Source organism: Ostrinia nubilalis, chromosome 26, assembly GCF_963855985.1.
Source record: "Ostrinia nubilalis chromosome 26, ilOstNubi1.1, whole genome shotgun sequence".
Lineage (NCBI taxonomy): Eukaryota > Metazoa > Arthropoda > Insecta > Lepidoptera > Crambidae > Ostrinia > Ostrinia nubilalis.
Genome location: NC_087113.1, coordinates 1,235,778 through 1,253,883, shown reverse-complemented (window position 1 = coordinate 1,253,883; position 18,106 = coordinate 1,235,778). Strand labels below are relative to the sequence as shown.

The window sequence follows — 18,106 nt, the reverse complement described above, 5'->3', positions numbered from 1 at the left end:
GGCATGGTTTTAACTCTTAAGAGTACATCGCAGGATATTTATTAAAAACAATGCTACTTTATACTTCTTCTACTGCTACTTTATTCTAATTAATTATTTGTTACTTGTGCTGTTAATTACAATTCTCAATCCGTAAATAATTTCTTCTTTCTACCGTGTTTGTACTACTGTCCTCGTAAAATCATCGTAACCGATTGTTGTAATCGGATTACATGAACATCACTCGACAATGTATGTCCATTTGGACATATCGGAATGGCACGCTTTGACGATCAACTTGCTGTATCTACTCTAATCCATATCTGTGTTCCAGCCAGAATTCCAGCGAGGTGCGCGGTTACCTCGACCGTGTTGTAGGCTAAAACTATGGCTGAGTTGCACCACCTAACTTTAACGGTAACTATAACGATATCCGGTGCTTTTACTATGGAGTTTGACAGATTTTTGACGTTTGTCAAAGTTAAAGTAAGATGGTGCAACCCAGCCTATGTCTCTGATAAATCAGAGTGTCGTGCTCCTGTAGTCTTCACTACAGGACTCTTGCAGTGGAGACTGTGATCTGATGATTATTATTTTCTTCTAATTACACCTTTTCCCATTTCATTTGGGGTCTATATCAATATCCTGATGTTTTTTTTTTACTATAGTTACCGACAACATAAGCCGCAGAGTTAACATGGTGGAAGCAGCGCTAGGGTTAGCTGGGCTGAAGACAATCCAAGCTACGTTGAGTGCGCTGTCGCTGCTACATTTGACGTCCCATCGATTCCCGCCTGCAGCCTCGCTTACAGGTTAGTTACAATCCTATTTATATTATAAATTTGAAAGTTTATGAGGATAAATGGATGGATGTTTGATACTCTCAAGCTTAAACCGCTTGTTACTTCGATAGTGAGTGTAGTGGAAGTTATAAATGAAAAGAGTGGACTGTATTAAAATAATTGTCTATTCGGTATAAATTTACAATGTCATCGAGACCGTTTTGTGCAAAGTCGTTGAAGAGAGTGCGTCAGGATCGTCTTCTTAGATGTTCGCTCGCGAACCGAACATTGCTCGTTCGTTCGCCGAACGCTCGACGCTCCCTCAGGTCACGCCGCCCGCGGGCAATGTCCGTGAGTAGACACCGCTGAACCGATTTAGATTTCGTATCTATAGAGATAGTTTGAGACCCAGGGACAAACGTAGGATTGTTTTTAGAAGGAAGACACGTGCTCTAAAAACTTTCTGTGACATAATATGACATTTTTATAGGGTAAAGGTCGCGGGAAGAGCCTGGATGCGGGCAGCGCAGGACCGTTCATTGTGGAAAACCTTGGGGGAGGCCTTTGTCCAGCAGTGGACGTCATTTGGCTGAAAACGAACGAACGAACGATAGGGTAAAGATGTTTTTAGCTCTACTTTTTCTCAGCACTGGCCCATTTATTGTCCCGAAGCAGTAGTAGCTTCAAAGTAATATTGGGTACAAATAGGTTTTCAGGAAGTGCTATTACTTCCTTCCTAAAAACCTATTTTCAAATAATAAATTTATATTTTATAACTTTTTACAGGCAACCTAGAGTTCGACTATGTGGTGATCGGAGGGGGTACAGCAGGCAGCATCGTTGCCAGCCGGCTGTCTGAAGACCCTAATGTCACCGTGGCCATAATAGAAGCTGGAGGTGACCCTCCTCTTGAATCCGTGGTGAGTTCTAATTGAGTTAATTATAATATCCAGTTATACACATAAGAGAGGACGTACGGAAATTCATCTAGGATTCTCCGCAGAAGACGTTTAGTGGGCCGATAGTTGAGCCCGATTCTAATTTGTATGAATAATCGGCACGCTTTCATACATTTCCATAACTGATTAATAGCCCGACCCAACTATTGGCCGACCAAAAGGCGGTAGTAAGCGATCACAATAAACCAGCGCAATATTTGAAAACAGCATCAAGACATCTTTCACTCACGATTTTCAGTAAAAACTTACAATGACCAAGCAAGTACAATGGTCCGACGGTAGCGGTTAGCGCTTCAATAATATAGTAAACTACGAAATAAAGGAAAGAAACTTAATAATAAAAAAGTTGTTAACATTCACTCTTATTATTCCAGCTTCCAGGCCTCTTCACGCTACAGCCGTTAGCCAGTTATGACTACAATTACTTAGCTCAGAACAATCACTACACATCCCAAAACATCATGAAGCATAAGCCCGGTATGACCGCTGGTATGATGCTTGGAGGAACCAGTGCCATGTCCCACACTTTCCACTTGAGAGGAAACCCTCACGAGTTCGAGAAATGGGCAGAAGTGGCAGGAGATGACTCCTGGAACTACGACGGAATGTTGCCATACTTTATCAAAAGTGAGAGGATTAACGACGCTGAAATTCTCAACGGACCTACCGCAGACCTCCACGGTACCACTGGCAACATCGGCCTGACCAGACAATTCGATAACACCAACAACGACTACATTGAGGCCTTCAAAGAAATAGGATACGATTACAACCCTGATGTCAACAGCGAGAACAATCTAGGAGTCAGCTATCCGTACCACCTTATCTTTGATGGGACGAGACAAGATGGCGCCGAGTCGTACCTCAGTCCCGCTAAAAGTAGAGACAACCTTTACGTCTTTAAACACACAACAGCGACGAAAATCATCTTTGATGACGACAAGAACGCAGTAGGAGTGCAAGTGACCGCCGGCTTGTTCAAGAAGGCCACGATAAAAGCGACTAAAGAAGTTATACTAGCAGCAGGAGTAGTCAAATCTCCTCAACTGCTGATGTTGTCTGGTATAGGGCCAGCTTCACACCTGAAAACCTTCAATATTCCCGTCCTATCTGATTTGCCAGTGGGGCAGAACTTGAGAGATCGCGTCGGATTAGTGGTACCTTTCAAAATGCAGGCTTCAAGTGCTCTCACAACTATATCAGACCCTACCAAATTCCCTGTGCCAGTGACAGTTGGCTACAAAGCTTTGAACGAGTCGCAATCGTATCCAGATTTCCAGACACTCAATTTAGTGTTCCCCCACGATTCCTCAGGGCTTCTGATGATCTTGTCTAATGTAGTCAAATACGAAAATGACATCGTTGACAGAATTTACAGCAATAATAAAGGCCATGATTTGTTACTGGTGACAGTCAGCAGTGGGCATCCAGAATCGACTGGAGAACTTCTCTTAAAGAGTAAAGATCTATCTGACACCCCGTCTATTTCTTTAGGTCACTTTAGCAATCCGAAAGACTTGGACCAAATGGCTGAGTTCTTGCTAGATTTATCCAGGCTAGTGAACACGACGTACTTCAAGAATGTTGGAGCGGAATTAGTAGATCTCAATTTGAAGGAATGCAGGAGCATTCAGAAGGATACTGTTGAGTTTTGGAAATGTTACGCGGTGGGTATGTCCACAACTTTTTGGCAGTACTGTGGATCGTGTTCCATGGGGTCTGTAGTGGATTCCAAGTTGAAGGTCAATGGTGTGGACCGCCTAAGAGTGGTAGACGCTAGTGCCATGCCTTCTCTGAACAGCGGGGAGATTCTAGCAGCTGTAATTGCCTTTGCTGAGAAAGCTGCTGATTTGATCAAGGATGACTTTGACTCATAGGTCTTGAAAAAATATCTATGAATTATAACACTGGAATTAAACAAATTACTTAAGTAAGTAAACATATTTTAAGTAGGTACTTAATAGTAATTAATAAATTCTAATTAATATTAATTAATTAGAATTTAAAACTAATATCTTTTAATTAGGAACATTAAACACATATTATCGTGGATATGCGCTTGGTTTCTTTCTATTAAGTACCTACTTAAAATATGTTTACTTACTTAAGTAATTTGTTTAATTCCAGTGTTATAATTCATTGATATTTTTAAGAGCTATGAGTCAAAGTGTAGGTAATAATTACCTAATCAAATACATGGCAGCATTAGCGACAACTGCCTTGACGAAGAAAAACAACTTTATTGTTTTTCTTAGCTTAATTTTATTATTTTTTGTTTTTCGGGGAAATTATATATGAAGGATTTCCGAGCTGGTGGGTACGCTCATGCGAATCCATGGGCGGGAAGCAGCGTTGATAAATAAGACCCGAAACACTTCACACAAAAAACGTTTATTCGTATAAACAGAATAACAATAGGTGAACACTTTGCGGACTACGGAGTACGTAGATTTGCGAGCTACGTTCAGCGCGACGCCTCGAGCGCAACTGAACGACCGGGCTTTGATTTGCTACTAATAAGGCAGCCTCCCCACTATACCCCCACTACGCACGCTGACGCAACTCGCAAGCCCACGCGGACTACACAGTCCCTCCTTAGTTTAGTGACTTATTTTTTAACTAAGCTTATTTTAATAATACAGAGAATTATTTTGGAATCATAATACAAAATCAAAATTATTACATGCATGCAATCAAATTAAAAAAATCTAATTATCATAATATGACAGTAATCTAAGTGTCAGAAAAATCAATAGAACTACTTTTATTTGCAATTAATCAGGTTTAAATTGATAGAATATTATTAAAAATAGAAACGCGCCGTCACGGCCGTCCTGCGCCTTCACACGCCCTCGTGTGTCTCCTCAGTATCGGAATCTGAAACAAGATAAACTAAGCTTTGATAGATTGTTAAGGCACGCTCGGCCATTCTGGCCTTATTTCATTGGGAGTTGTCACACAGACTCATGTCACACAGACTCTTGTCACACAGACTCATGTCACACAGACTCATGTCACACAGACTCATGTTGTCACACAGACTCATTGTTGTCACACAGACTCATTGTTGTCACACAGACTCATGTTGTCACACAGACCCATGTTGTCACACAGACTCATGTTGTCACACAGACTCATGTTGTACATACCTGCGTCACCAAGACCTATGTCACGCAGACAAGTCGTTTCTAAAATTGTATAGGCACTTACTTCTGCCGTCATCGGCGCATCCAGCTGTCGCTAAATTAGCATTCAATTCCAACGGAACATAACATTCTGGCATTGCACGGACTCGATCGTGTGCATATTTATATGTTCTGTTGGAATTCAAAGCCTTCAGCAAATATCTGTCACCCTCAAGCAACTGAACTATCTTATACGGGCCTTTAAATTTTGGTTCCAATTTGGTCTGATTCCGTTCATGGTTTTCCAACAGAACAAAATCCCCAACTTTAAAATGATTAATTTTTGCTTTGGTTTTGTCAAAACGATGTTTTTCGCTAATGGCGTTGTTTTGAATGGCTTGTGCTGCACATTGTCGTAATTCTGATAAATTGATATTACTTTCAATTGGTTCGTTATCTAACGTTAATAGGTCTAAAGGTCTTGCTACTTTACCGATCAATAACTCCAAGGGGCTTGATTTTGTAACGCGGTTAATTGTGCTATTTAAAGCTATTTGTACTTCGGGCAATGCGTCTTGCCAGGATTTATTGTTTCCTACCTCAACAGCGATGAGCATATTTTTTAAAGTACTCATTACGCGCTCGACTTGACCGTTGGCTCGACTTGTTCCTGTGGCTATGAGATGAAGTTTAATACAGTGAGATTCGCAAAAGTTTTTAAATTCTTTGCTAGCAAAACATCTACCCTGATCTGCTATGACGCGAGAAGGGGAACCGAATAAGGAAACAATATACTTAAGTGCTTGAATAGCATTGCTGGTGTCGATATTATGAGTGTGATGCAGAATTGTGTATTTGGTGAATGCATCAATCATAACGAATACATATTCCTTTGTATCATTTTTGCCACTCAGTTTCCCAGTGGCATCTATGTGAATGGTATGCCAAGGTACAGATACTTTAGGAATGGGGTGTAATTCAGCTTGAATTCTACCAGAATGAGATTTTGACAACCTGCAAGTTATGCAGTTGTCAACAAATTTACGAACGTATTTGTTCATATGTGGGAACCAGTAATGGCAATAGACTTTCTCTAAAGTCTTTTCCCATCCTAAATGCATAATGCTTTCATGTACATGATTAATTACAGCCCACTGGAATGATCGTGGAACAATAGGCAACCAAAGACTTCGATTGTTCCTTTCTATTTTTCTGTGTAAAATTCCACGTCGAATTTCGTAAGTGGCGGCTATATCAGATTCAAGGCTATTGTTTTGCAAACTTGATACAATTGATGCTATTTCAGGATCCTTTTGTTGTTCTGCTTGAAACCAATTATCACTGATTTCAGTTAGATTAACTCGTTTTTGAACAACTTTTGTTATATTTGTTTGAGGAAGTGGATTTCGGGAGAGAAAATCTACATGTCCCATATGCTTTCCGGGTCTATATTCGATATCAAAATCGAAACTCTGTAGGAAACACCACCATCTATGAACACGAGGCGTTAGATCCGTTTTCGACTTGGATGCTTTAACAGCATTACAGTCAGTTACTACAACAAACTTACGACCCTTTAAGTAATGTTTGAAGTGTTTTATAGCATTAACTATTGCTAACGTCTCAAGTTCATATGAGTGGTATTTAGATTCACAAGAAGTTGTTCGTCTGCTGAAATATTCAACTACGTGAGGTTTGCCATTTTTTTTATGCATAAGGATGGCACCATAGCCTTCAGAACTGGCATCGGTATGCAATTCTATAGGACACTGAGGATCAAAAATAGTTAGCACGGGTTTGTCTGTTAAGACAGATATAATTTTTTGGCGTATCTTCTCAAATTCAGGGGTCCAATTAATATTACCTTTTCCAGATGTAAGTCTATAAAGTGGTGCAGTTATTTGAGAAAATCCTTGAATGAACTGGCGAAAATATGATGCAAGACCTATAAATTGTCTTAATTGAGTAACAGTTTGCGGGGGAGGTAATTGAATTAAGGAATTTATTTTACGTGGATTAGGCCGTACTTGCCCTGATGATATCTGATAGCCAAGGTAATCAATTTCTGTTTTTAGAAATGCACATTTCTTTAGGTTCAGAGAAAATCCAGATTTTGTCAAGGCTTCCAATACTAATTTTAACCTATCAATACCTTCTTCAATAGTTTGGGACGGAATAATAATGTCATCGATGTAACATACGGCAAAGGTTTCAGATAAATTACCAAGAGCCTTGTTAATAGCTCGTTGGTAGACAGATGGTGCATTTCTAAGACCAAACGGCATTGTAACATATTCAAATTGACCGTCCGGTGTAACAAAGGCGGTTTTTTCAATGGATTCTGGATGTACGGGGATCTGATGATAGCCACTAGCCATATCTAAGGAAGTGAAGTATTTGGCACCAACTAAACGCTGTATTTGATCACCAATCAACGGTAATGGGTATCTATCTGGAACAGTGTTATTATTCAACTCGCGATAGTCAACACAAAGACGATCGGAGCCGTCTTTTTTTTTTACTAGTATTATTGGACTTGCAAAGGGAGAACAACTTTCACGAATAACACCTGCAGCAAGTAGTTCTTTTATTTTATCGCGTACTAATTCCCGCTCATTAGGGCCCAACCGGTATGGACGTCGTTGCACTGTGCGATTGGTATCCACAAGTTTTATTTCGAGCTGTCCAGAACTAACTTTGCCTGTAGGTATGCCTTCAACAAAAAAAATTGAATATTCTTTAAGTAGATGTTTTAGTGAGGTCAAAGAGTCTAAAGAAACGTCAGTATTGATATTATTGAAATCTTTTACTTCTGTACCAAACTCACACTGTGCAACTACTCGACTTTTATTGATTCCAATACAATTTTCAGAAATTTCAACAGAAAAACCCAAATTAATTAAATCGCGCCCTATCAAAATGTCATTGCCTAATGAAGAATCTGGGACCACATGAAATAATAATTCTACAGAATAACCCTGTAATATTACTGTAGCAGCAATTTGGGTATTGCAATGAAGGCTTGATTTTCCTATGCCTAAGAGTTTGACTAAATTGTAGTCCCTTTTACCGGGAAAACGTTGGGCTACAGTCTCTTTTATTAACGAGCATTCGGAACCAGAATCAAAGCAAAATGAAAACTTCTCACCCAGATTGTAAAGATGATCCGATGCAGGTTTGATGGCACAGATATTCACTCTTCGCTCAGTTAGAGATTGTTCACTGTCTTCAGGCTTCTTATTCTGGATGCAGTATGGCGCCAGGTGTCCAGGCTCACCGCAGCGGAAACAGGTGATAGTTCTTGGCTCCTTGCGTTGCGGTGGATTATTCTTAGTCGTACACTGTGAATTATTCACTTGGTTGACGGTGGATCTATCTCTGCTGCTGCTGCTATTGCCACGACAATCCGATGCCAAGTGACCAATTTTTCCACAGTTATAACACCGTCTTGGATACTCCAAACGAGGCTTCTTGGCATCGCTTGCTTGATTAGTCTTCTCGGAAGACGGTAAACTTCTTTTTTTGTACACAAATGGCATAAGTTCTCGTTGTAATTGAACTCTTGATTTGATTTCAGTTGTAAAAGCCAATCGTTGAATTTGATTATCTGTCCGAGCGACGTGTGCTAGGGCAATATTTATTGCCACTTGTTCCACGGTCATGTTCTGCAAACTTGTCGTTAGTGTGTTCAAGATGCGAGATACAAAAGTTGACATATTTTCACCTTTTTTTGGATTGCTTGATAGGATGTTAAACAATGTAGCAGCCGGTGTCTCAATTGTATGGAAACGGGATAGAAAAAGAGGCTTCAGTTCTGACCATAAAACTTCAGCATGACTATTGTTTGCAAGCCATGTCGCTGCTGATCCCTTTAAGGCTCGGCTGAGCAACATTACCAACTGGCTTCCGCTTGATGGGTTCTCTTTCATAAAGATGTCCACTGTATTACACCATGCCTGTGCATCTGCCTCTGGATCATCAGGGTTGAACTCGGGTAGCACAAGACGCTCTTTTTTCTGCGGTCCAAGCATTGTTTTCATTAGTTCCATAAGGTTTCGGTGTTGCAATTCTAATAAACTCTTCCATTTGTCTCGTTCGGTACGTATTATGGGGCTGCCAGGTCTTGAATTATGATTTTCTGCTTCCTGGTTCATCTCCACTGCTGATGAAGGATTTCCGAGCTGGTGGGTACGCTCATGCGAATCCATGGGCGGGAAGCAGCGTTGATAAATAAGACCCGAAACACTTCACACAAAAAACGTTTATTCGTATAAACAGAATAACAATAGGTGAACACTTTGCGGACTACGGAGTACGTAGATTTGCGAGCTACGTTCAGCGCGACGCCTCGAGCGCAACTGAACGACCGGGCTTTGATTTGCTACTAATAAGGCAGCCTCCCCACTATACCCCCACTACGCACGCTGACGCAACTCGCAAGCCCACGCGGACTACACAGTCCCTCCTTAGTTTAGTGACTTATTTTTTAACTAAGCTTATTTTAATAATACAGAGAATTATTTTGGAATCATAATACAAAATCAAAATTATTACATGCATGCAATCAAATTAAAAAAATCTAATTATCATAATATGACAGTAATCTAAGTGTCAGAAAAATCAATAGAACTACTTTTATTTGCAATTAATCAGGTTTAAATTGATAGAATATTATTAAAAATAGAAACGCGCCGTCATATATATTAACATTAACCCATGTAAAGTACCTACCTAATTATTATACAGTCACCAGCACCCAGTCCTGGATCTGTCAATAGGCCATAATTATAATAGTCCGCGGCCTAGGGGCGGCAGATTTCAGATGACGCTGACTCGATTTCAGAAGATAAAAGTTAAATAAAGATCCAACGATCCCTAGCCTACGGGCGGCAAAACTGTAATTCCACCGCCAGCACCTTCGCCTACAAAATTAGGTTAGGTAGGTAGTACACGTCTTAACTAATAAGGTCTGACAACAAACCTACTTTAAGAACAATTTCAACTTGTTAATAGTAAAATTATCATTTTATTTATTACACTTAATTGTATTAATATTTATCTAATTTATTGGAATAAAATAATTTTAAGACAATCTTGATTTTAATTGAAGTGCCTCCTAACTACCTATGTAAGAGCCCGTTTTAACTAGGTAAGTCCTTTTGCGTTAACATTTTATCCACCCCAATCCCAAGTCCCAAGTAGGTAACTTTTCTTAAATTCTGTACGTTTGTTAGTCGTATACCTCGAAATCAAAAAATCCTTGTAGCTTTTCACCTATTCGCATTTCAACGTGATAGCGTTTTTTGTTGTAGCGTGTAATATCGGTAGTATATTTTGTTACTAGCATATATTTTTAACAGATTTTTACAATAGTAGCAAATTTTGATGTAGCATGTATTTATCAATAGCCTATTTATTAAGCCGACACAGGCAGGAAAGTAAATCTACTATGAATTTTTTAGACAATTGTAATTAGCGATCAAAAATTACACTACAAGAATAAAAAACTATTCAGAAATTTTGATATCGCGGCGAAATGCGAATAGGTGAAAAGCTATTTTTTGATTTCGAGGTATACGACTAACAAACGATTCTGTACAAGGCGCCATCTAGTTAATTTTAAGGTAACTATAAACATGGCGGATCTCTTAGGCATCACCAACGTCTCACAACATACAGGTGCAAATTAGTACTAGCATAAACTGATAGATAATAATAATAAGTTTAATAATAATAATATTTCTTTATTGCACAAAACTTTTACAATGTTAGTAACACAATAAAAATATAAATAGTGCATTGCTGAAGGAGACACAGAGTAAATACAGAGGTTTCCAAACTAGGCCAAGCCTGTATCTTGGAAAACCAATAAAAATTGAGTGTGTAACTTGCAGAGAAAAGGAAAACCAGTACCTACAACAATGCAATTTCTGGTGCAAAAGAAACATCATGAGTAGCCTAAAAACATCAATTTATCAGGTTTTCTGTACTTAAATAATCCAGCGAGAGTACCTAACCACTTGCTTAGGGCTATCTTTGCTTCCGAAACAGAACAAGATTTTATATTACAAGAGCTTGCTGCCTTATTATACATAGATACGCGCCTTAACATAGTCACCAAATCGAAATCGAGAATTTACGGAGGGAGTGGGGATTTTGAATACGCGCTTTTTAATGAGAGTATTGTATTCGTCAGATGATATTAATCGTTTGTGGGCAATCAGGGTGGTTTTAAGGATGAACAACTGACGCACTGTAAGAACCTGAGCCTCCCTATAGAGGTCCGTTGTAGGGTATCTAAAAGGTTTTTTGAGCATTATTTTTAAAATGGATCTGTTTGCTCGTTCAGCTACCAGGAGTGAAGTCTTGGCAGCACTGAACCAGACTGAGACACAGTAACCAATCAAAGACACGATGAGCGCTTTGTAAATAATAATCAGTAACTCGAAGTTGGCTGTATCTCTAAGCTTCCTGAAAATACCTGATAGCTTTCTCAGACGTTTAGCCAGCTGCTGGATATGGATTTTGAAGTTAAGATGCTCGTCTATCATTACTCCCAGGTATTTCGTGACTTTGATACGGCTAATGTAGTTACAAGTGCAACTTTGTGATGAGGACAGATCGCAAGAATGTATTACTAGTTTGTTTTCTAGTCCAGTCATTATAGTAAGTTCACCTCGGAATTCGAGATACCCAGCTGTAAGTCTGTAAATACGTGTATATTGACACCCTAAAAGTTGTCTCAAAACCTACATATGGTAGGGTGTAAGCAACTATTAAATTTCAAGGTCAACGGTCACAAAAATCGGTTTTTTGCGCTTTTTTTAGAAATATCTCATTTCCTGTGGGTTTTTTGCTATTTGTATTTATTATCAATATTGTAGAATACTAAATTCTCTACAAATTTTGTTTAAAAACTTTTTTTATACCGGTAACCGTTTTCGAGATAGAGGGCGGAGAGCGCGCGGTCACTGCATCACTTCAGGTCTACTTAAGCGGTTTAGATTTTTCATACAAAAGGATTTTCCCGCTAATTCCTGTGGGAATTTCGGGAATTCCTTGTTGTAACTAAGCTTTGAGTTTACTAAGGTACCTACATGCCAAATTTCAAGCGTCTAACTTCCGTTAAGCGTTTAGATTTTTCATACAAAAGGATTTTCCCGCTAATTCCTGTTCCCGTGGGAATTCCTAAGTATACTATAACCTGCCCAGGTGTATGAAGAATAATTGTAGCAAGTTTCGTTAAAATCCGTCAAGTAGTTTTTGTTTCTATAAGGAACATACAGACGGACAGAATTCTATACATGAAATATATTTTCAAAATAACTATCAGGGGGTGATTAGTGATCGATACTGATGCCAAAAATGCAATCAGTAAAATTTTTGTCTGTCTGTCTGTCCGTCTGTATGTTCCTTATAGAAACAAAAACTACTCGACGGATTTTAACGAAACTTGGTACAATTATTCTTCATACACCTGGGCAGGTTATAGTTTACTTAGGAATTCCCACGGGAACAGGAATTAGCGGGAAAATCCTTTTGTATGAAAAATCTAAACGCTTAACGGAAGTTAGACGCTTGAAATTTGGCATGTAGGTACCTTAGTAAACTTAAAGCTTATTTACAACAAGTAATTACCGAAATTCCCACGGGAATTAGCGGGAAAATCCTTTTGTATGAAAAACCTAAACCGCTTAAGTTGACCTGAAGTGATGCAGTGACCGCGCGCTCTCCGCCCTCTATCTCGAAAACGGTTCACCGTATAAAAAAATTTTTTAAACAAAATTTGTAGAGAATTTAGTATTCTACAATATTGATAATAAATACAAATAGCAAAAAACCCATAGGAAATGAGATATTTCCAAAAAAAGCGCAAAAAACCGATTTTTGTGACCTTTGACCTTAAAATTTAATAGTTGCTTACACCCTACCATATGTAGGTTTTGAGACAACTTTTAGGGTGTCAATATACAAGTATTTACAGACTTACAGCTGGGTATCTCTAATTCCGAGATTCTTACCTAATTTAAGCTTAAATGACTGGACTATTCGGAATTAGGACTGGACGCTGCCGTTTTATGAAAACAGATGAAGTTAGTTTTAGAGTGATTTAGGGTAAGTAGGTTATATTTAAGCCATTTACAAGTTCACTATCTTACAAAATCCTAACAAAATATTTTACATAATAATATGGTGTTCAATGTTATTATGTATTTTAATTCAATAAATAATGCATCTTCTTCAGTTGATATAAAATATATTGAAATACTTACAAATAACAAGTTTGCTCTGACGGAGTAAGACTTTTTCATCAGATATTTTTAGCTACACATACAAAACACTATAATTATGGTAACAACAAATTAATCAATTTATTTACATACGTGCTAGACAACTACTTACATTATTCAACTTACTTAGTTAAGGACTAGTTTAACAAATACATTCATAATGGTATAAAAAAAACTCCTATCTAACTTAATTTACATTTACACACTTAAAATGTTATTTTATTCTATTAAAAATCTAGAACTTGCATAATCGAACTCGAAATAGAATACTGCATGATTATCAACAATCTGTCGGATAGTTTCTGTTAGCAAAAAGTTCTTTCAAGAGTACTCCGTTACTAAATAAACTTATTCTTTCTCCCACAGATAAAACTTTTCATAAAGATACCTAAGCTCTTCCATCCACACAATATCCCGTTGTTCTGAAGTCTCACTACATTCAAATGCAGATACCATCCTAAAATTTTTGGTTTCATCAACAAAAATGTCCCCGACTATACTCAAATAGCTCCCTTTTGTAATCACTCTCTTGGACGCATCTGTTATTTTGCTCATTAAAGTATTCATAATGTCTATATTAATATCTCCAAACTGAGATGCACTGGTATACTCCCGTCTCAAGTCTTTTAAAGTGCCTTCAGCTATTTTGTGGTTACTTTTAGAAGAATCATAGTAAACTTGGACAGATCCCGTCAAATCACTGATTTCCAAGTTCGATGATGTTGCTGTAATGTTATATACCGACGTGACAACGCCGTGTATCATAATATTCTTGAAATTCATGCCGAAAATCTCGTAAATGTACTTGTTTTCGGCAGATCGCTTCGCGCGGAAAATATCTTGAATGTAAAGTTTCAGGGGACATTTCTGGAAATTATTCATGCTGATAAGAAAATTGACCGGGATCTATAACTGTTGCAGTAATTAGTTTTCTCACATAATCTACAATTATTATTTATCTAAGATGAATAGTTTTAAACACCACCGGCAGTATTTTTCAATAGAATGACAGTTGCTGAACAGCTGTTGTTGTTTGTTGTCAATGTTGTCATCTGCCTGTCATCATGACACTTTTTTTTAGGGTTCCGTAGCCAAATGGCAAAAAACGGAACCCTGTCCGTCTGGCCGTCCGTATGTCACAGCCATTTTTTTCCGAAACTATAAGAGTTATACTGTTGAAACTTGGTGGGTAGATGTATTCTGTGAACCGCATTAAGATTTTGATGCAAAAATAAAAAAATAATAATAAATATTGGGGGCTCCCCATACTTAGAACTGAAACTCAAAAATTTCTTTTTGTCATCAAACACATACGTGTGGGATATCTATGGATAAGTCTTCAAAAATGATATCGAGGTTTCTAAAATACGTTTTTTCTAAACCGAATAGTTTGCGTGACAGACGCTTCCAAAGTGGAAAAAAGTTGGTCCCCCCCCCCTCTAACTTCTAAAATAAGAAAATGAAAAATCTAAAAAAAACATATGATGTACTTGTACATTACTATAAAAACTACCAACGAAAATTGTTTTGAACGAGATCTAGTAAGTAGTTTTTTTTTTAATACCTCGTAAATCGTAAACCGCTTATTACCGTAAATCGTTCATACAAATAACTTAAATTAAAAAAAAGAAAAATGTCATAAATCAATGGTACGGAACCCTTTATGCGTGTGTCCGACACGCATGGCCGGTTTTTTTTTATCTGGGCCCTGGCAAAGGGGCAAGTGAGTAAAGGTAAACCATCTTTATTTTTGTTTTACATTATTTTCTGGTTTCTGTTTTAGGGCCTTTTCTAAGGTTTTTTATAATCTCCTCTATGCCAGGGTTTTTATGTTCCTGGTCAGGCTATAATTTTTTAACATATTTAACTTTTTTTTTTCTAACTAATTTTTTAACATATTTAAGTCAAGTTATACGTTTTTCTGACGTTTTTTTTTCTGAGCGGCACAGGACCGGTTTTTGTGGAAATCCTTGGGGGAGGCCTTTGTCCAGCAGTGGACGTCACAGATATGTGGACGTCTTCCGGCTGAAACGAACGAACGAACGATACGTTTTTCTAAACGTCACTATTAAAAACCAAAAAACATTTCATTCTTAAATAATCAAACATCGGAAATCAATCACCGGTAATTTTTTGGGTATTCATAGCACCGTTGCTCTAGAAGAGATGCCCACCGCCCTCTATCGAGAGGAAAAAACCACTGAAGAACACTGATGATGATGACTATGACTTAGGTTGTACACCCTTGACACAAATTTTAAATTTTACTGTCTTTAAATATAAATTTTAATTGTCATTTTTATGAATAAAGATATGAAGAAAAATTAGGTGTATTTTTTTATATCATTTTTTCGAAAACTTATCGATACATCTATGTGAACCGTACGAAACATACCCAGCACTAGGCATGGAAATGATTGCTATTTTTCATTCATTTTCATTCTATGAAATGATGATTTTTTTTCATATGATTTCACATGCGAAATTTCACAGGCAATGATTTTTATTCGCAGTGTTTTAATGTAGCTCTTTCATATAATGTGCTACTTTTAATGAAGTATGAATTATGATGAAGGATTGCTAATTAGCTAAAATATGAAATGTACCAATGTCTGTTTCATTTATGTCGCACAACAAAAAACAAACAGTTTCACAGCACATTAATAACCGCGCGACTAATGAAAATCATTCATTTCATCTGCCTGCTATCTAATGAAATCACACGAATCATGACAAGGAAATCTAAACCTTACACCTTTGAGTTTAAAGTTCATATTTAAAATGCCCAGTTTCGTCCGTCATCACATCTCTTGTCCTTTTCTAACACGCACATGATCAAATCATTCCTTCTTACTCGCTCGGTCGCTTCGCAGAGCTGCGCTCACGAACTTCGCTCGAATGAATGAATGAAATTCATGTGATTCGTGATTTCGTTGACTGTGAAATTATAGCAGTCTATGTGAAGTAAAATAGCAGGTGTGATTAATGAAATTAATTTCATATGATTTTTCACCTGCTATTCATGAAATGTTCCATGCCTACCCAGCACTAGTCACATTCGTTTGACAGCTGTCATTCTAATCAAGCTCTATATTGGATAGATTCATGAAGCTAAAGATAAAAATGGAGGGCAGAGTTGGAACAAAAACTTGAGTCAAATACCTACTTATATCTATCTCGCTCTCTGCGGCCCTACCTCTCTTTTTAGTGTGAACTGTAGTATTGCTATCTTCTGATTTAAATCTCCTTGTAAATTCTTCGAAATAGCCAATTCACTAACCAAATCAGAAGTTAAACAAATAAATAATTAATATTTGAAACTAAGATTACCTAGTTAAATAAAAAATCACAAAATTGTCGGCCATTTAGGCTTTATGTGTTGGCGAATCAGGGAATTACAATCCCAATTCCTGGGTAATCGGTACCATGTGGCAACATCGGCCCAATCCGGCCCATCATGGCGGTTGTTTACTATTTTGTTTATTAAGCAGTTAATTTCGTTTGAGATTGTTTACAGGAAATAATCATTGTTTTATCACAAGAATTGGTGCAAAATTTTGTAGTGCGTGGTTGCGGTAGTACGTGGTGTCCTGGAAGTGACATAAGATTCCACGCGTAATTTCCGACATTGGATCATTGTAAACATTTTTCACATTTTTTACAGTAATTTCTTCCTAAAACGTTTTACCAGTAATTACACTTATCATTTTTAATGATACCTATGTCAAGAAATAAAGATTTTACATTGGTTTCATTGAATTTGAGCAATTTTATATTTTTTGTTTATTTAGAAAGAGCGAGTCTGCCCACAGAGAGCGAGCTAGTGATACTTAGTTTGTGCTTCAAGTAGGTATTCGGAGTGTGGCCTCCATTTTTATCTGTAGCTTCATGGATAGATTAAACCCAGGGTGTGGAAACTTCCATACAACGGTCATCGAAGTGAAACTTGCTTCCAAACAGCGACATCGGTGAATAAATTCAAATACTTTTTAACTACCCTTAAACGCTCTAGATGTCGCTGCTCCTGTTTCCTTCATATTTTCATTTTTTTCTTAATTAAAATATATTTGAGAATATTGTTAATTACAATGTGAAAACTTTTTTTAAATGAAATTAATTTGTTTTAATTTAAAACTGAACATTGACATTTTTGTTATAATTTACATAATAGAGTAGTAGAAATTACTATTTAACATATGGCAACTTTGTTTTTCCTCCAAAATGGCCGGTGTTGTTTTTGTTATGTTAAATGCATTCTTGTTTTCTTAGCCATCATTTAAGTTTTCTGTGGCCCTATTAAAGTATTGAAGAGTCGTCGAGTCAAATTCAAGTTCATTCCTTCGTACCTGCTGCTGTTCTGGTTCATCGGAGTTTTGTTCGTTCCTTCGTGAATCGCGAAGAAACTTTCTGTTATCACAAGTGATCTGAGTTTTCTCAATGTGCAAATGTTTTTTTAGTGTTGTTGAAAACTTTGCGAAAAGACGCTTTTGGTGTATAATATTATGTGTGTTCATAAATAAAGTAAAATTATTAAATTCAAAAGTTTTTGTTTACTTATTTGCATTTCCATGTGCAATGTAGAATTTGTCCAAATCCATTGTTTTGAAAATAATACAATACGTACACCATAAAGATAAATATTTTCAAAATAATGGATTTGAAAAAATTCTACATTGTACATCATAAAAACAATAATTCTTTGAAGGTTATGAGGGCCTATGTGTGCGTGAACTGTGTGTATGTGTGCGTGGACTTTATGTATGTATATATGCGTGTACTATGTATGTATGTGAGCGTTACGTACGTAGGTTAAGTACAGGGAATTTAACACCAGGCTGTCAATTAGTAGGCTCAAAAATTTGACAGAGAGGGTTCTCTATTTCCTATGTATTACTTTTCTCTATGATTAAACCTACCTAATCACTGTGGCGTTTACTTATATTTCAACTTCGCTTCAGAGCGTTTTGGAA

At 37.3% G+C, this 18,106-nt stretch overlaps 1 protein-coding gene across 1 annotated transcript; it reads left to right on the top strand.

Annotated features, from left to right (window-relative positions):
- The first annotated feature begins 676 nt into the window (after positions 1–676).
- LOC135084392 (ecdysone oxidase-like) lies at positions 677–3,627 on the top strand. Its single transcript, XM_063979167.1, has 3 exons — positions 677–791; positions 1,548–1,681; positions 2,095–3,627. Exons 1-3 carry the CDS (start codon positions 677–679, stop codon positions 3,595–3,597), a joined length of 1,752 nt encoding a protein of 583 aa, XP_063835237.1. The 3' UTR covers positions 3,598–3,627.
- Positions 3,628–18,106: the final 14,479 nt, after the last annotated feature.

Bases quoted from the DNA above. Each gene is read 5' to 3' on its own strand.
- LOC135084392 (XM_063979167.1), top strand. From the start codon at position 677: ATGGTGGAAGCAGCGCTAGGGTTAGCTGGGCTGAAGACAATCCAAGCT. The intron at 792-1,547 runs GTTAGTTACAAT...AACTTTTTACAG, and splicing joins GCCTGCAGCCTCGCTTACAG to GCAACCTAGAGTTCGACTAT. The intron at 1,682-2,094 runs GTGAGTTCTAAT...TTATTATTCCAG, and splicing joins ACCCTCCTCTTGAATCCGTG to CTTCCAGGCCTCTTCACGCT.